The 20,394-nt window shown below is 39.7% G+C and overlaps 1 protein-coding gene across 1 annotated transcript in view; it reads right to left on the reverse strand.

Annotated features, from left to right (window-relative positions):
- The window catches only part of COL19A1 (collagen type XIX alpha 1 chain), a 348,702-nt gene that overhangs the window by 32,699 nt on the left and 295,609 nt on the right, over positions 1-20,394 (reverse strand). The window contains exons 34-41 of the mRNA XM_053665015.1: positions 20,131-20,184; positions 14,515-14,568; positions 13,048-13,101; positions 10,812-10,856; positions 7,632-7,682; positions 7,502-7,549; positions 6,999-7,025; positions 3,151-3,204 (exon numbers count right to left, since the gene is read on the reverse strand). Coding sequence (XP_053520990.1) covers positions 3,151-3,204; positions 6,999-7,025; positions 7,502-7,549; positions 7,632-7,682; positions 10,812-10,856; positions 13,048-13,101; positions 14,515-14,568; positions 20,131-20,184 — 387 coding nt within the window. The remainder of the gene's footprint in view (positions 1-3,150; positions 3,205-6,998; positions 7,026-7,501; positions 7,550-7,631; positions 7,683-10,811; positions 10,857-13,047; positions 13,102-14,514; positions 14,569-20,130; positions 20,185-20,394) is intronic.

Raw genomic sequence — 20,394 nt, forward strand, 5'->3', positions numbered from 1 at the left:
AATGTGGTATTTCAGATAAAGCTGACAATGCTGAAAATATTATTGATTATATATGGGGTGATAAAAATGGCAATTTTTATTGAGCAGAACCGCATTAAAAAACTTTATAACTTCCTTCAGGGACATAAAAAAAGAGCTGATTAAGTGAAGAGATATGTTTTGTTCTTGGAGGGTGAGACAATGTAGTAAAGCTGTCACTGCTACCCAAACTAATTTATAAATTTAATGCGATTCTTATAAAATTGAAGCTTGATCAAATAATATTACAGTTCATTCAGGGTAATAAATAAATGAAAGGATAAAAATTTTAAAAACTTAAAAGAAGAATAAGATGAACAAATGCTAGTGCTTAAACATAAAAAGTTATAACAATTGAAATAATGAAATGTTGGCAAAAAATTAACCATATACCAGTGAAAAAGAACAGAAACCTCAAAAGCAGACCAAGATGTACAGCAAGATTTTAGTAAAAAAAGGGATGTTTATTCAACAAAGAATGCTAATAACAGAATGATTTTTGAGAAAAGTTTGATTCCTCTTTTTATATTATACTCTATATAAATTTTGTGTGGATTATGTAAAAATAAAATAATATGAAGTATAAAATAAACAGATGAAAATAAACAGATATAAGTGACTATCTGATTGTGGTTGAGCAAAAGAATAAAAGTCATTAGAGCATAAAAGCAAAACAAGATTTCATTAAAAAAATAGTTTTACATTTTACTACATAAAAGCTTTATTTACATATACAATACAATTAAACGTAAAAATGAAAGGCAAAGATGAACTAGGATAAAAGCTCCAACATATAAAATAGAAGTAATGTCTCTAATATATAAAGCACAGTTAGTCAAATAGAAATAGAACTAATAGAAGAGTGAGCAAACAATGGAAACAGGTAATTCTTGTTAGTTTCACCATGCTCTTTTTAAATTATGGGATTTTCACTTTTGTAATGAATACACTAGAACTGTCCATTCAATGGAAACACTGACATATCTGATAAAGATGAACATCAAGAATACTCTTTGACAGGATGGCCGTTCCAACAATCAGGCCTCTGATTTCTTTGAACTACCCTCCTCTAACCATCTGGCTTCTTTCTTATCTCCAGAGTTATACCTGAGACCTTGTCAAGAACTGTAACTGCATTCCCCATAACCTCAATTTCATGCATTCCAACCTTGGAGCACCATCTTCTATCATTATAATCTATTCTGTATCCTTTGAGTACTTGAACTCCCAAAACTTTTGATGCCACCAAGATCTCTAATCCATTGATGGTACAAATTCTGCATTATTCTTCACTTCCCAGACGGCTTGTCTCCCTTATTTATCTCCCTTATTTAAACTCCATGGTCACTTGTTATAATCATTCTCTTGTGTATACTGCTAACTCTTCTGCTGTTTCCAGTACCCATCTGTCAAAACCGGAACCTTGTTTAACTACAACTACCTCCTATTCTGCACCTTTATCTGAGTGTGTACATGGCTGGAAAAGCACACGGAATTTTGCTGATCTGTCTCACTTCAGCTCATGACATGAATCTTAAGCGGGCCCCTAGGATTGCACAGCCATCACACTCTGTGGCCCCTGGACTCCCCCTGTCTCCTAGAAGAGCTTCTCCTTAAATCTCCACCTCTTCTCCCTACTTCACTATCACACAATGGCCTTGCTTCCTCCATCTCAGAAGATTTAAGCGACCAGGAAGAAACTATAGACTCCAACCAACTCATCTTTCCCCATATCGGCATCTGTAGCCCCAGGCTTTTCTTTTCCCACCTGTTTTCACAGATGAACTATCCAGGCTCCTCTCTGAAGCCAAACTCCATCCCTCTGAGCTGTTTAGGGACGTTTGGGAAGTTCTTTCCTTTCCTCCTATATCATTCCCCACCCTCCTCCACTTTCTAGTGGATCATCTCTTTAGCATACAAAATATTCTTGTATTTCTATGGTCTTCAAATCCATTTAGTAAAATTTTGTGCTACTTCCTTCAGTGGAAGGTGGGCCATTTCTTTGCTTTTCCTTGCAGCGTAACTCCTTGAGCATTCATTGTTTATACTGTATTTGCTGCCCCCAATTCTTTCCTTTTCTCATTCTCTCATTCAAGTCCAACAGATGCTCCTACCAATATAGTGAATAAATAATAATTACTCTGGTGATACATGAACTCTACATTGCTAAATGCAATGGTCAATACTTGACCATCCACCCTATATGACCCCATCCCCACTACTCTTGACCTATGGGCAATATTAGAGGAAGGCAATCACTCCCTTCTCCGTGACACATTATCTGTACTTGGCTTTCAGGGTACCAAGTTATGCTTCTACCTCCCTGGCCACTTGATCTTAGTCTCCCTTACCAGTTCCTCCTTTTCTTCCTGATCTCTTCATGTTGGGGGCACAGGGCTCAGCCCTAGATCCCCCTCCATTTTCAAGAAGCCTCCAGTCATTTCTTCAGTGATCTTACCCACCACACTCCCCTCACCCACTCCCTTGGTGTCCTTGGATGGAACAAGAATGCTCAGGTTATTTAGACCTCCTGCTTTCTTTTAAAAAAATGTATATATTTAACATGTCCAACTTCATGATTTGATATATGTTTATATTGTGCAATAATCACCACAATAGGCTAATTAACATCTTTATCACCTCACATAGCCACCACTGTGTGTGTGTGTGTGTGTGTGTGTGATGAGAACACTTAGCAAATTTCAAGCATACAGTATGATATTGTTACCTATTGTCACCATATGATACTTCAGATCTCCAGAACTTATTAATCTTGTCTGGAATATTCCTTCTAAAGACTTGAGGAAGGCGTGGCTAGCTCCCTCTCATGTCTCTCAAGTCTTTGATCAGCTCTTGCCTTCCCAGATCACCTTGTTTAAAAATTACCATGCTCCCTTCAGCACCCCTTGTCCACTTGAACCTGCTCTACTTTTTCTTCCCCTGAGCACCCACCCACAGTGAGTGCTTGCTTGTTTGGTTTCTGTATCCCCGTCTTCAAATATACATTCCCTGAGGGCAGAGAGTTTTGTCTGTTCTGTTCCTCATGTATTCCCAAACCTAAAACAGTTCTTGGTGTGCAGTAAACGTGTTTGAATGTTGAATCAGTGACACATTTCTAATCCCTGTACTTACCTTTATACCTGGAAATCCCTCTAGTCCTGGCAAACCCATGGCTCCAGGTTCTCCCTGTTAAACACAAATGTAAGAAGCTCAGGAGCAATGATCAAAAGGATTTTAAGCATTGGTTTCAAAAGCAAAAATATATTTTTGCCTAAAAAAACCCCTCAAACATTGACTGGTAATCTAGGATGTAAATTGTATGCTCTGTTTTCAAGAATTTGTATTCTTGCATTTGGTGTTTGAAAATAGTTTGCAAATAAAGCTATTCCCTAGAGAAGTATGAGTCTGTTTTTTGATTAATTGTTTTTATTCTGATTAAGAATCTAATCAGAATGAATCCCTCTAGTCAGTGATAACTCTAATTGCAATAAAAATTGGAAAGAAAGGCTGTGTCTCAAATATGCCTGCCAGTCTGTGCGGTACCTGGGGCTGCCAGATTAACAGAGGATGAGACTAAACTCTTTCGGAGCAGATAAAGATGGAGCCCTCACAGCCAAGTTTACCATCCTCCAGTCTTCTCTGCAGCTGGACAGGCCTGGCAACGCCTCAGAGGATGACCCCAGGAGTGGTGTCTCCAGTGAATTTTAAAAGTTATTGATCCAGCTGATGTGTCACTGAGAGGAGATGGGTGAGCACTTCCATTAAAAAGTGTCTTACATATGCTGGGGTTGTGACCTCAGGCCAACTAGAGATGACACAGCCTCAAGGAGCACATTTAGAAAGCTCAGAGTGAAGGAAGTGGCTTTGGGCAAATAAACATTCACATGTTTAAATCAAGAGAGATAAGTGGGTAGCATATGACTGATATTTTTTCAATTAAAGTGTTTTTCAATTATAATTGATGTTCAATATTATATTAGTTTCAGGTGTACAGCATAGTGGTTAAACAATTATATGATTTACCGAGTGATCACCATGATAATTCAAGTACCCACCTGGCACCATGCACAATTATTACAATATTATTGACTGCATTTCATATGCTGACTATCTTGTAACTACCACACATCCCCGTGACTATCTTGTAACTACCAACGTGTGCGTCTCAGTCCCTTCTTTGTCACTTAGTCTCAGGCCCCACTGCCCTCTGGCAACCATCAAAACAGAAACAGACTCGTTGATAATTTTACACTTCAGAAATCTTTTCAAATGTCCACTAATATGTAACTTGCCAATTTGAAAAAAAGATATTCAAATTCTATCCTGCATAAAGCTCTGTAAAAGAGTCCTTGGGTTATTGACAGAGGAAATAAGCTCCTTGGTTGTCTTTGTTTACATTCCCAACAATTATCAGGGCACAGGAAGGTGTGTAGCCAATCAATCACTATTTGTTTGAAAGTAGCTAATACTGAAATATTTAATTGAAAGCCACATATAAATTGTACACCAAAGAAATGAAATGCAGCACCTCAGCAGTAATTAATTCAATGAAGGGCAATTTTCATCTGAAAAGGTTTACGGAGCAGACCAGAAACAGGTGATCTAGTGTCATCTTGGGGACGCTTCGAGAGTAAATCTACCTCGACCCTCCTGAACCTGACTTTCCATTACCTACTCTGTGACCTAAAGCCCTGCCATTCCTACCTTATTTCTCTGGCATAAGATATTATTTCTCCATGCCGGGCAGCCCGTGGGAAATGATGTTGCATAGTGGTGCTGACACAGAGTCCAAAAGAGTACTTTCCAAGTTTTATCTCAAATAACCTGAGGTTTACACAGGATTTAATTTCATGATTCCACACTCTGTTTTTTGTGCTTCATGCACTTAATTCACGTCTTTAAAAGCAAGGAACATTGGTCCTGGCTGGTGTGGCTCAGGGGATGGAGAGCCGGCCCAAGAACTGAAAGGTCGGCAGTTCCACGACGGGTCAGGGCACATGCCTGGGTTGTGGGCGGCTGTGGCTGTGTGAGAGGCAACTACTCAATGTTTGTCTCGTACATTGATGTTCCTCTCCATCTCCTTCTCCCTTCTTTTCCCTCTCTCTAAAAATAAATAAAATCTAAAAAACGAAGCAAAGGACATCCTTTAACTATTTTTTATTCTTTATCCTTTGTTGCAGCTAGGAAATTTGAAGCTTAATGTCTTTAAATTCCACTCAAAAAGAATAGATTTTTGTTGCCATCCCCTTTTCAATCCAAGTGAATTATAATTTCTCTTCTATTATAATGCTGTTTCGAAACAAAACATAGACTTTATTAATGTATTTATACAATTTATGCTTTTTAAGCAATGGTCTCATAAATATAGACTACAACTTTACACAGGCTAGGCAACAGATAATTGTTTTCCCCACCAAAATACTTGGGTTAAATGAAAAATTGATAGCACTTACACCACTTTCTTTACTTTCTTTTTATTATAATGCTTTTTTAAAAAGGTTTTCTGCTCTGGCTGGTGTGGCTCAGTGGACTGAGTACTGGTCTGGGAGCCAAAGGGTCACCTGTTGGATTCCCAGTCAGGGCACATGCCTGGGTTGTGGGCCAGGTCCCCAGTAGCCAGTGTGCAAATGGCAACCAGACATTGATGCTTCCCTCCCCCTATCTCTCCCTCCTTCCCTTCACCTGTCTCTAAAAATAAATTAAAAAATAAAATCTTTAAAAGTTTTTCTTGCTTTAACCTACAGTTGTTAATGATAAAGCTTCAATGTTCTAGAAAAGCTAGTGAGAAGTCTAGGTGCCCCTTGATGGTTCAGAGGGGATGCTCTGTGTATGTGAGGATGAGGAAAAAGACTGGGGGGAGATGTTTATCAACAAGATGAAAGAAGTCAAAATTAGAATGAAGATACAGTTGGTGAATGCATGAAAAAGTTACAGATAAAGCAAGGGCAGAATGAGTAGCAAAACAAAGGAAGCTTCTCGATGACCTATTTGGGGTTTGAAAAATGCTACTAACTGGTCAAAATCTCGGTTTTAGGGCAAAATGAATTGGCTTCTGATATGCAGTGCCCCATAACAAAAGTAAGCTCTTTAATTCATCTCATTTGGAAATACATTTAGATGGAATATATTACTTTTTATGGTTAGTTCTTTTGCTCATTTAAAATTTATTCATCTAGTTTTACCAAACTGTACTGTGAAGAAAGGGCCTTAAGTTTTTTTCACATGACAGTGTAAAGTGGCTTGAAAGTTTATTTGTTCAGTTTCAGGTACATGTGAGTTTCAGGTATAGACTTTGAAGTTAAAGGACATACAAATGAAATATAAAAGATGGACATATGCTTAAAAAGGGCACGGCAAAGAAAAGTGCCCAGGAATAGGGGGGACTTATTCCTTAGCGCTTTCAGCAGAACTTTCACAAGGATGCCCCACGGCTGGGAAGGATGCTTGAGAACAGTTACCAGCCTTCCAGCAGCAGTGGGGGACATGAGCTCTCAGGGACTGGCGCTAACCTCCCGACACAGGACTGCCGACCAGCGGGGTCAAGGATGCTCACCACACCCACAGGGTAACTGCCTCGTGTTCAAAGCAAGTAAACAGCCTCTTCCCTTTTGGTCGTGAAGACGGCAGATATGTTAAGGAATTTCTTTCCAGTAAGTATTTCTCTTCCCCAGTCTACTTAACATAAAATCAATCACCAAAATTGTTCTATCAGGAGAAAGTGTCCCATTTATCAGGAGCTTTATATGTGCCTTCCTCCATCACAGGGTGACTTTAAAACACACTGATGAAAGAGACAAACGTCAAGGGCAGTGGCTACATCAGGACAGATGCATCAGGAACAGCAGCACGCTGCTGGCATTTCTTCAGTGGCCGACCTGTGGAACACCTAGGAAGGCAGGGCGTCTCTGCTGGAAGCTCTTCTCCCACACTTTAATAAGGACCTGATTGCTAGTTGACACAAAACACGTGAATATACTTACCACTGGTCCAGGATCACCTTTTGGGCCCTACGAGAAAAAAAGGGAAGTCATTTAAAAAATAATGACTGAAGCAAAATTATAGGATACAAAGAATTTTTGCCCAATTTACTTTAACACACATAAAAATATTTGCAAGTTTTGTTTTGCTAGTTTAGATTTGAAGAATAAGATGAAGAAATATAACTTGAAGGAACTGCCATGGCAGTGATTGCTTGGGAACTGATTTAGTTCTTAGATTTTCTTTCTTTCTTTCTTTTTTATTGTATCTTATTAATCTTGGATTTTTCAAACAAACAGTGACACAACTATGTATAATGCTATTTTCATTGTTTTGGCTGTGTACATTGTCTCAATTTTACTATAATTGGCTTCATTATTTCCTCTGGCATAAAATTTTGGTTCTATATTTGTGTGTGTGTGTGTGTATGTGTGTGAACTTAGGAGTTTTGTTTGTTTCGTTTTAATTGTGGTTAGTCAGCTTGGTGATAAACAGTCGTACTCACAGGAGGACCAGGGGGCCCTGGATAATTGGGAACATTCACACTGCCCTTCTAAAAAGAAAAAGAAAAAGAGGACAAGAATTATATTAATCCTAACTGAAAAATTACTTCATATAATTATAAAAGTAAATACCTGGATTTTATACAAACTGCCCATTCCATTTCCTTCAGTGAATGGGACACCCTTAGGAAAGAAATGAGATACAGAATTATTCTTTTAAGTTAATGGTGTTTCTACCTTATATCTTTTCACAAAAAGATATTTTTCCTATTCTATTTTAGAAAGTGAGTTTAACACTATAAGTAAAAGAATACAACATTTTTCCTTTTGGCTTTTCAAAAGCAAACATAGAGGAAAGAATGAGGAGTGTGACCTGCACCTGGAGCACACAGACATGGGGAGCGGGGGTGTGATTAATGTTTCGGGTCGACAGATGAGACACTAATGCATTCAGAGGAAAATATTATTTGTGTATTAAAATTCAGTTTCTGAATTGCCAATTTATGCTAACTGTTTACAGCCTGCTGACCTGCAGGCTATAACGCAGTACTGCTGATGAAGATGTGAACAGGGAACAATTTGGCTGCTGAAAAGTAATTTTTTTCCACGGTCTTTCCATACGACACAGAAAATTAAGGTTAAATGGGAGAGATGATGCTACTCACAACCTTGAGTGGACATTGCCACAAAAACATATTCTTTAGAACAACGGGGAACAAGAACTTCCTGATAAAATCGGCCGGGGAATGGAGAGTCCCAGAGTGACTACCACTTAAAAAAAACTAATTCCAGATTGCACGTTTTGGCATATGAAAATTTCAGGATCTTTTATCATTTTTAAAGAAAGTTTCCAACAATCAGTAATCTGCAAATGTAGATTTGCAATTTCCTCGTTTCAGGTGCCAAGTTGAAGGAACCATCATTTCACTGTGTTAGGACAGTTGTGGTCAGTGGCGTGCAGTGAGCACGACTCACACTCATCTTCAGAACACTAGTGGTGGAGGACACACACTTGGTTCATTTAGTCCTTTATTATGTCACTCGTCCATTTGACGACTGCTGAATGTCTACGACATGTTAGCTTGCTAAGTCCTGGAAAGGTGAAGGGTAATTTTGATGGAGATCCCCCTCCCCCGACAAAGGAGTAGAGGTTTCCCCCCAAAAGACAACATTAATCTACCTCTAAGAATAAAAAGTTTTGGGAACTCAGGGGGAAGAGGAGATTTCGTAAGCTTCCTCTTCCCCCTGAATTAGTAAAGTACAGGTGCCTTTCATGATTTCAGGCTATATTTCTGCTGTTCATTCCACTAGGGAGGGAGTGCATTTTAGGATTTGAGTCCCAAATGCTTTCTGCCTTGTTTCCTTGTCAGGGAGAAGGTAAGTAAACAAAATGAAGGCCAGATTTAGGAACACTGAGTGCAAATCCCTTTATTTATGTGTGCAAAGGCTGCATTGGCACCAAGAGTATTAACATATCTTTGTGGTCTTCATAAAGTCACAGAGGAATCCTGCCCCTTCTCCACTGAGTGCGGCTCCTTTGGCCTGGCCCAAAGCTCAGCTGCGATTTGAGCGTGGCCCCACATGAGGGCAGACTTGCTACAGAGAGAGGCCCCTCTTCTTCCCACGGCCTCCCTGACAAAGTGCACATCTGTCTCAATCAAGAGCATAAAAACATCGATGGCTCTTGTACATTTTATTCACTAGGTGCTATATAAATAGAATTTCCTTGCGTCTCAGACATCATGGACGGTAATGAATACACACAGCACAATACCAGATTTTGTACCAACTTACATTGCTGGAAGGAATTTTTTTAAAGCCTATCTATTTTTTGCGACTGAGGCTCACTGAGGTTTATAATGAGTTTCCCAGGCCCCCTAAGTAGGAAGTGGATCATCTGGACACATACCCAGGTCTCCTGAGTTTATAGTCAAAAGGCCTGATACAGGTGCAGCCAAGAGGGGGGCCCCAAAAAGGGATTTGGAATGGGGTCCAGAACTGAAGGTGTATAAGAATATTGGGGAAACATATAAGATGTCCTCACCCCTTCCTCCACAGGTGTGAGTTGGGGGAAGGGACACATGGAGCAGGAATATGCAGGGCTATTTTGTACAGCCACAGCCTTGCGGCTAATCCATGGCATGACCATTTAATATATCTATAGCCTTTGGCAGGTCACTTTGATATGTTAAATGGCTGTGGCCAGGCTTGGAAGTCACTTCCCCCCAAGATGTAACTGGGGGGCAGGTCCCTTGAGTTAGTAGGAGCTTGGAGAAGATTGGCTCCATAACATGGGCAATACCTGCCCAGACTCATGATGGCAGCCCAGTAAACTTGGAATAATACAGGAATGTTGGCAGGTGCAACTGATTGTGGAAGGATTCATAAATAGGGGTACAGAGCAAGATTGGTGCAGGGATTTAAACCCAGACATGGCAGCCATTGAGGGAGAGCCACATGGTTTTGGCAGAGTGAGGACCTCCTCTTGGCCCAGTGAAGGAGAGAACCACACGGCTTTGCCAGAGTGGGGACCCCTGCAGCCAGGTGAAGAAGAAAGCCACTTGCTTTTGGTGGAGTGCAGACCTCTGCAGCTTTGGTAGAAGAGGTCCATGCGGTTTTGGGGTGCTCCCTTTGGCCACGTGGCCTGGGAAGCTGGGGAGACTTTGCTTGGAAAAATGGGTACAAAGAACTCTTGCCAGTGGCCTGTGGGAAGGTGCCACATGACTTTGGATTAATTGGAGATCCTGCCTGGATGGCAACATAGCTGATGGTGCCAGCGGCCTGGAAAAATGGACGTGTGCTCTTTTCCTGAGTTATGGTGTCCTGAATTAGGGCAGGGGGAGAAGGGAGCGCTGTGTATATAGGTGGATATCCTAAAGGACTTTGATATTTTAATGAAGACGTTAGGTTACTATGTTAAGTCTGTATAGCATTAAATAAACATTTCCTTTCCTTTTCACAAGTATCTGGCATTGAGAGATGTCTTTCCAATTGGCGATGGACCATTGGGCTCAGTAGGTGGTCTGGACGGTATTAGTATACCATCCTCTGGAGTCTGGCCTGGTGCATCTGTTCTGTAACAGGCCTGCAGTACGCAAATCTGACACCGTGGTGGAGCTAAGGGGAAAAATCAGGTCTCCCCAAAGCCTTTTCCTGAAAAATCAGGAAAAATACTGACTAACATTTATATTTATACACAAAACTCAGACAGCTTTTTATCCTTGAGCACATCTAAATGTAGTCTGACCTCTGAGATATAGACATCTTAAGTAGACACACATGAATTCAAGATTTAAATCGGAAACAACTCACAGGTGGTCCCGGTGGTCCAGGTCTCCCAGGAGGCCCCTCACTGCCCTGCAAGGGATAGTTAGACCACAAATCAATTATTTAGACAGTTCTACCCCAGGTTTATGAACCGGTTTTTACTTTGTCTGAGAGCTGTACTCTGAAATCAACATGGGTTGTCATTTTGTTCAGGCCTTGCAAAATCTTGCTCAGCTTGGCCTCTCTCTTGACCTGGGGAAACAGAGCTCTAGACCAGAAAAAAGCTAAATGCCTTTTCCCCCATTCAAATTCTTGCTGTGGGTGCCCCAGGTGTGCGGTTTATTTTAAGACAGAGCCGGAAACCCAGAGGACTGTGGCCTGGACGTCCAGTGCAGAAGGGGGAGCTTTTCCCTGTGGGGGTGCAGGTGCATCTCCTGCAAGCGGGGGACAGGCTCTGATACGTGGCTCTTTGGGTCGGCCCTCACTTTAACCTCACCTCCACACCTTATCTTTTGGGAATCAGAGGGGTCATACGCACAATTTGACCAAAGTAGAAAATCACACCCTGGTTTGTGTCTGCAGGAAGAGAAATTTCTTTCACTTCTGAGGTTAATATTAGACTTCATAACCAAGTTAGGCCTGTCCCACTGAACAGAGGAAACCAGGCTTCAACACTGTTTAAGGAAAGTGTTCTACGAAATTTAAGCAGCTTCAGACATTCTGCTTACAGCAGAAGCAGACTAAAAATGGAATCTGTGAAAAATGAACTCAAGTTGAAACTTGAAAAATGGATTTCACTTTTATTTTTATATAACACAGAATGCTTATTGGTCCCCGATAAACAGAGGCAGTGTAGTGACTTTGGTGCCCTTATTAAGTTATTCCTATAACTTTTCCTTTTGAATACTTTAAGTCTCTCAATATGAGGAGCAATGGCAAGAAATGGTTAATTAAAAAGGAATTCAGAGAGAGTAAAATTCCTACTTACCATGCCTAAGATTTTTGAGGGATTTCAGTCCATTTCCATTAATTTAAGGAAGGATTTCATTCCAATCTCCCCATTTTTAAAAGACAGTATCTTAAAAACTTTTTGTTTGTGTATTTATTAATAAAAATAAACCATCAGGTTTTCCTTGTGATGTACCTGACTGAGAATGGGCAACAATGCGTGTACTGTGTCTTTTTGCAAACTGCTTTGATGGTTGGTGGCTGTCGCTCTAAGGCACGCCACACTCTGCTGACTGCCGGCAGTGTCCTTCAAAGGATTATGTCATCATTCTCATGAAGGAGGAGAGGACAACAAACAAGGAAAAATGTGTGCCTATTGAAAAGACTTTTTCTGGCACAAGTAAAAGTCATATTTTCATTCTTGATTATGCCCCAAAGCTCATCTCAGTGTGGAATTCCCATCAACTTCAAAAGGCAACTCTGACTGAATAATTCCCATAGAGAACAAAGCCGGTGGGCTGGGCAAGCCCCTCGGAGAACTGTCAGACAAGTGTGCCTTGAGACTATCTAGAATAAGCACATTGTTTCCTTTCAAATTCCTTGGGATTCCTTTGTTTCTTCATGCCATTTTGCCCCATTTTGGTCGTTTCGGGGTAGAAGCCACTTGTGTGCCTCGTGGACTTTTGATTCTTCCCTAATCTGAATAGCTAGTCCTATTTCACTCATTTGCTGGCTCTGTTTGAATTCATACTGTGGGGTCAGCTTAGATCCTAAACCAGGTAAGCCTATGAAGCCCCGTGGTCTTCTTTCTGTCTCCTGCATTGCTGCCCCTCCTTCCAACCACAGCAACCTCTTTGTGAGATCAGAGAATGCAGCGAAACAAGTTGTCCCGCTTCCTCAATTTCCCTCAAACAACAGAACTTCCAGGTTTTCTCAGCAAGCCCTCCAGTTATTGGAATTCTGGTCCTGACGACCAGCCTACCCCCTGAAGCTTGGGCACCTGTGGCTGCAACTCCCGACATGGACCACCTTACCCACACCTCCTCGGGGGGTCTTCCTCGCGCCATCCTTCCGCAAAGCTGCATGCCCAGGACCTGGGTTCAGCTTGGACTTCTGCTGCACAACACCAGTGTCCTGTTCATCCTTTCCTCCAGAACGTATTTCCTGTATTCCTTCAGACCTATTTTTGGAACTATGCCCACTATGGGAGAAGCTATTCCCTGACATCATTCTACTCTCAGGCTTTGCTGGATGAGACCGATTTGTCTATAAATGGTCTCACCCTGCCCTGACCCCAGGCCCCAATTAAAACCCTGAGGCTTTTCCTCTGTACCTTGTCACCCTTTGCTCCCGAGGGACCAGGATGTCCAGTTCTTCCCAATAAGCCCTGTAAAACACAAAACTCAGTTTGTTACAAAAACAACTAAGCAACTTGGTGGACAAAGGGTATTGAAAGTTGGTCTAAAACCAATACATTTTGAAGGTCATTTAATTCTAATTAAATCAGCCCTACAAGCTTGCATTTCTGCAGACTGATACAGCAGCTGTATCCTGCTGATAAGCTCTTGCCAGGGTAAAATTTGTATTTGTGGTTGCTTTTCACCTTGACCAACCACATTTAATGACCTTAATTGGAACCTTTTGATACATTTAGGAATTTAGCCTTGCTGTTTAAATGGCAATTTACATAACATTATGCCTTCCTAAACGAGCTATAATTTTGGTAGTGATCAACATTTTACACACTTCAAGATGAGCAGACTTAGCAGTGTGCATACTGAGTCATGCGATCTGTGTTTTACCATGGAAAATAAAATTTAATTCTAATTATTTTTGTGAGAATAGAGTTAGGTATAATTTTCATGGCTTTTTTCACAACTCTTTCTCTTAACTTTTAATTTTAGTCTGCAATTTGAAGCCAGGTTTGCTCTAGATAACTGTGGTAAAGGCATAAATGATAACATTTTATTTATGGCTAATCTATGGTTCAAACCATTTAAGGAATGTGACTACATTCCTGCTTGCGTGGTAAACACCATTTGCATAGAGACTCTCAGACAGGAAGAGTTGGAGAAGTTAAGACGTGAGTGGGTTTGCTATATTTAGCAGATAAAAATACAATAATTGGGACAAACATTCTAAAAAAATTGTTCATATGAAATTCAAATGTAACCGCATGTCCTGCATTTTAACTGGCAACATTAGACTTGAGCTTTACTTTGTGAGAGACTGAATTTAACAGGTGGAAAAAGAAAAGACATTCTGTTTTAGGAAAACAGTATGACCGAAGACACAGAGGCCGCGATGCTGTGTCTGAGGTGCAGTGAAGAAAGGTGCTGAGCAAAGTAGAGGTCATTTTAATCCATAAAAAAGAATAAAAATAAATGGAAGCTGATGATCCTTGACCCATTATTTTTCCCTACAGAAAATCAAGTCTTAGTTTATGGTGCTTAAGAATGTAAAGGTGTGATGGCATGAACATCTCTGCCAAAGGTAAATGCTAAAAAAGTACAACTACAAATGGAATGTTCTTTTCTACACAACTTCTATTTAAATAGACTAGCTTCGCCACAGACTGATTTCCGGTCTGGCAGAATTCTGATGGCAAATCTCCACAGCCTTGAGAAAACTCAGGTAATCCTAAATGAAAATCTGAGATGGGGGTTGCTATTTTTCTAGGCAAGAGCTGTATAATCTATACAGAAGCACAGAGAGCCGAAAGCAACGAGAAACATTAGTTTCTCGTCCATCCTTCCAGCAGGCATGAACTCTGAGCAGAATAGTTTTAGCAAATACTTACAGGGGGTCCCATTGGGCCTGGATCACCTGGAAGACCTGGAATTCCTTGAAGACCCTAGAAGAGATAGTTTCCACCATAAAATCTACTATATCATTAAAAATAAGTCACAGTTAATCAAATATTTTGACTACTGAAAATTAAACATCTATGTTGGCTCATCAAAAAACACGATATAAGCCATATTACAAATGCCAGTTTTCAGAGAGTAAGCATGGTGAGCTTAAACGCTGTGACATGGAATCTGTAACCAACATAATTTAATGTGTTTGGTGATTCTTGGGGCCTTTCTGACTCACAGAGCCACACATCAGCAATAGCATCATGGGGAGCCCCTCACCGTGAAAGCATGGAATGCAACTTGCAGACTGGCAGGACGCCGTCGAAGAAATACATGGCTACATGAAAGCTTCGTTCTGCTAGTGGAAACACAGAATGTGTTTTATGATACAAGATTCAGTTTAGCTGGCCAGTTCATTACAAGAAGGAACTTGGCTCACTGGTGAATTTAAATTTGGAAATCTTTAATAGCTTAAGCATAAAAATGAATGGGTACCCCCTCCCTCACCTTTTTGGATTTGTGGAATAATGCTAATTATACTGGATAGGCTTTGAGGTGGTGATGCATTTATATAATTAAGGAAGCATTGGCAAGATTAACCGATTCCCTGGGTAATTAATTTTGCTCCTTTACCAAGTATGTTAAGAACAGAATATTACTTAAATAAGTTACATACAATCCATAACAAAATTTTGGCAACTATTAAAATCATATCTAGGCAAAGTATTGCATAACATGGAAAAATAAAAAGTTGCAAAATACTACACAGAGTAGCGTCCAAATTATAAATGCACTTAATAAAAGATGAGAACAAGCTATAGAGGTTTACCATGATTCATCTGGAAACTTTAGTGTCAGACATGTTTTGTTGTTCTGAATTTTCAGATTTTTAAAAAATAGAGGTAACACAGTGCTCAAACTGCATGCTATGTAACACTTCCAGTTGTGTCCAAGGTAGCATCTTCTAATAAGCACACAAACACTGCTGCAGCAAAACTTACAGTGTTCTCACCGAGGGCAATACATAGCCCATCTCTGTGTGAGTTCAGAGGTTTTGCTGCCAAATGAAGATGCTGGAAACTTGGAAAAAATGTAGCCAAACAGCACCCCCCCCCTTGCCCCCCCTCCCCTCCATCCCCCCAAACTCCCTCCATCAGCATCAGAATCCTTTGTCTTTCCATTCCCCCCCCCCCCCCCTCCCCGCCACATCTAGGGTTTTCAGAGGCTTTTGAGCTTTGGAATTGTGGGGAAGGAGTTGTGGACCGTAATATCACTATTACCGACAGTTCTTCCTGGAGTGTGAAAATAGAAGTAACTCCCTTTTTTTTAGTGCTTATGTGTATTTCTTAAATTTTCTATAATCAACTTAGATGACTTTTAAAATTAGAGAAATATACTTTTAAAAGTACCCTTTTGTTATTTTAGATAACCACACAATGCAGGAACTTGTAGATTAAATGGTTTCACTCTTTCAGGATTTAATTGTCTTTACTGACTGATCTTTTTATATTGCCAAACCATTCACTGTTGTAATAAAATTTCTTTACTTTTTACTATGATGCAATATGTATTTTTATACACATAATAAATATTAGGTGAGGTGACATTGGTTAAATTACTGCACCTTTATTTGTGAAGTTTCTACAGGACAAAGATTCTATAAGATCAAGGTTCTTTATATAAATGGGTTCAAGGACCAAGCTCTGACAGGCCTGTCTATCTAATGCTGAATGGGATTGTATGTTAGTTCAGGTATTTTCATGTGGGATGACGTGAATAAGTGCTGAAAAGAATCTCCTTGAAGATGCTGAAATTTCTCATGTAATAAGAGTCTTGGGTAAAATATCAGGCGTGCTCATGTCAAAGAATGAGACGTGTTGTTTATGCCTGGAAATGTTATTCTCTCTTTTAAAAATTTGCTTCAAAGATTTTATTTATTTTTTGGAGAGAAGATTAGGGAGCTTATTTATATTTCTAGAGAGACAATTAGGGAGAAACAAAGAAAGGGAGAGAAACATGGATTGGTTGCCTCTTTCATGGCCCCAACTGGGGACCTGGTCTGTAAGCCAGGCACATGCCCCAACTTGGAATTAAACCTGAGACTGCAGGTGGACATTCAACCCACTGAACTACACCAGCCAACGATCTCCCTTCCTTTTAACTTCTCTTTCACATTTTCCTATGGGCTTACACTTTGGGAATGCAAAAACCAAGGGGACTTGTGGGCTAATTCTGCTTTCCCTTCTGCTGCATACTCCTTCAAGGCAATCATCACAGCTCCACGCTTGAATATGGGAGGTTAGACAGAAGGGGAAATTCGGAGACAAAAACACCATAGACCCATATCTCAAAATAGCTTCCAGCCACACAGAGTTGATTATGAGCTGAATAAAGGTGAAGCTATGAAAATTAAGGCAATATTTTAATTTTGTTAAAACAAATCTATTGGTCTACCTCGCACTTTGAAGTCACACTTCTGCCATCATTAGAAAACTGCTGTGTGGGGACTGCTGTGGGGGGTGGCGGGGAGGAGGTGGGGGGGATGGGAGTGATGAATGGTGATGGGAACACACAAAGAAAGAAAGAATGTGGACATACTCTTTCTCCTCGATGATGTCCTCCGCACTGGCAATGCTGTGTGTGAGTGTGTGCACACATGTGCATGGAAGTGTATGAATAGTGTTCATTAGCATAGCGTATCGGCACTTTCCACTCCCTGACCATTCCCTTGTTTGCAGGTGTATAAGTGGAAGGAAAACAAAGTTTCTTTGGAAACGGCTCTTCTAAATACCTGGAGATTACAAATACTATACCACAAACTGCCTTGCCTCAGAATACCCACATCTTCATAAAACTCTCTCTGTATGTACATGTACAAAATGCATATGCATACACATGCATTCCTTCCTTTTCTTTTTAGTTTCAACACTGACTGAATCAGTGTGGAGGTGCTAAGTAGGTCGTTAGGTAGTCAACTTCATAAACTTGGGATTCACTAACCTTTGATGACCACATTAAACTTTAAAATAAACCTCAGTCCATAAATTTTTAAAATCATTCTCAGCAGTCTTTCTGAACAAGCTGAAATTTTGTAGTCAGGGTAAAAGTTACTAGGGAGGCCTAAAGGGCAATCAGATAATTTTAGAGGACAAGGTAGTCATTAAAGAAGACAAATGCACAGTAAGGTGCAGGACAGTCAATTTAGCATATAATGCCAAACTAAAATACAAATTAAAATTTATTGCATAGATATTCAGGGACCACTAAATTCTTTCCCTGCTCTGATATTTTGATTTCGTAAGTGCTTGCTCAGGTGCTACCAAAAATATTTATTTATTTATTGTGATAAGTTGTTGTTGACAATATTGTCATGTCGTATTTGTAAATTATTATCCTGAAATACTGTAGCTTAGGCCTGCATTCCAAGCAAGAATTTACTCTGGAAGAGGTGTGTTCTATTAGCTGCTTACTAGTTGGCACCTCAAGCTGTGAAACAACATCTGCAAAGACGGAGGATAATGTCACTTTTCTAAGAGCCAAAAACCAACAGGCACCACTTCTAAGTTCCCAGATGGATTAAATTGAAGATGTAATAATTAGAAGTCCTCAAAGAGATGGGTATCCCCCTTTTTCTCTTCTACTATGAGTACAATAGGTATTGGAGATTTGGTAGGAATAGTTACTGTGTATGTATTAAAATAGTATAGTGTATTAGCCAGTTAGAAATGTATATAGTCTTGATCGGCTTCATTCTCTTTAGTCAACAAATTATAATTTCAGATAGTATATGAGTGTAACAAGATGATTTTCCCATCTGTTGGAGAGGCAAATGTTGCTTTGCCACATTATGCCTCAAATGGTCCAGCTGAGCCAATATGTTACCTCAGGTTTATTCATATAATTTGTGAAGAAACAACTGAAGAGAATCTCCTTCTCAGCTTGCTGGGATTCCCTATGTAATGAGAGCCCTGTGAAAAATTTTGTGTACTCTGTGTTAAAGAATCCATAAGGTACACTTAAGAAAGAACACATGAAGATAGTAGAGGAGTGATACCAATTGATTTCAGTTCACCAAAAGGATGAAATATCCTATTAAATCAATACAAATTACCTTCTAATAAATTTAACTTGAGTCATTTATTAAAAGCCTGAATTACAATCATTTCCTGGTCTTTTTGTCATTACCTTCTCAATTGCCTCTAAAGCCTGCCTCTTGAATCCAGGCAGTTCACAGATACTAGACTGTAAGAGTCAGATACTGTGCTCATACTTCAGCGGAACTTTGCATGGAGCGTGAAGAAGCCAAAGCTCAATAATAACTCTTACTTATTTTGAAAATAACATGCCTTTACAGGTTTATTTATAAATAAAAATAAATATTACGTGTCTTTATTCTTTAATTTTTAACTCAGGGTAATTCCAGAGCCAATCTCTAGTTTTCTGGGATACAATCAATATTAATGAAAAACAATAACACATGGTAATAATTTATAATGTCAAATATAACTCCAACTCAAAAACTAGATTTACTTCATAGTGTTATGATTTTCTGCACTAACATCAAGGTTAATATATGTCAGACGGCTTACTTCCTTTCATTAAGAATTATTAGTATCAGAACTGTTTAACCAACAACAATTCATCATCCTAATTGGTTTTGCTGAGTTAGTGTGAGTTATGCAGGAAAAGAATGACATCCTCAGCATCACCATGGCCTGGAGGCAGAAATTATACCATCCCCTCAGGAACACATTTGGCTTTGAATGTTAGTCTGTGGGTAGGCAGCTGATTTAAGCTGGGCCAATCAGATCTTTTTCTTCTGAGTTTGAAAGTTGAGCAGAGACAATGACAAACCAAGGTCATTGAAGTTGAGTCATGTTATAACAGAGTCCCAGGGAAGTCCTGCTGAGTTTTGGGGGCTATTCTTTTCTGTTTTTAAAGATCTTTAAAACAATCTTTTAAAATATTTTTGAAAGATTTCACTCATATATTTTTAGAGAAGGGAAGGGAGGGAGAAAGAGAGGGAGAGAAACATCAATGTGTGGTTGCCTCTCACACTCCTACTGGGGACTGGGCCTGCAACCCAGGCATGTGCCCTGACTAGGACCTGAACTGGCGACCCTTTGGTTTGCAGGATGGCACTCTGAGCCACGCCAGCCAGAGTGATGTCTTATCTTTAGGGCTGGTTGTTAACTATTCTTTCAATTCCACCAGCAACCTTGGAATATTTGTCAGTGAATCTCCCCTTCTCCAACCCCTTGCTTTTTTTTTTTATTTTGAGAGAGCTGCAGTTATCATCTGCTACATGAAGACACAAACATGGTAACTGATATATTGACTTTATGCTTCAATTCCCTTGACTTAAAGACCAGACCATTGATAATAAACCTAAACATATTATTATTTAAAACATGCTAACATTTGCAAATACCTACCTAAGTCATTGGTTTTATTTATGTTAGCATTAAACAAAAGCTCTAGAAAAAATGATACCTTTCTTTTGTTTACTTATATAATGAGAATCAATAAGACTATTTTATCAGTGAACAATCTCTTACCTCATCACCTTTCCCCCCAGGTACTCCAGGGTAGCCTCGTTCTCCTTTGCTCCCCTAAAAAGACAGTGGATTCAGCTAGTGTACTCAATCATTTTATCATCTTTTGAAACAATGACAATATCTCTTCTCAAGACACTTGGGCCATGTAATTCAGGCAGAATTAGGGAACAAATAAATGACATCTGTAAGGCTCTATATCAATTTTTCAAAATATCTTTGCAAAAAGAAGTGTATATTAAAATGGGTTTCCTTTTTTCACACTGA

Source organism: Artibeus jamaicensis, unplaced genomic scaffold, assembly GCF_021234435.1.
Source record: "Artibeus jamaicensis isolate MK-2021 breed Jamaican fruit bat unplaced genomic scaffold, CSHL_Jam_final contig_388, whole genome shotgun sequence".
Lineage (NCBI taxonomy): Eukaryota > Metazoa > Chordata > Mammalia > Chiroptera > Phyllostomidae > Artibeus > Artibeus jamaicensis.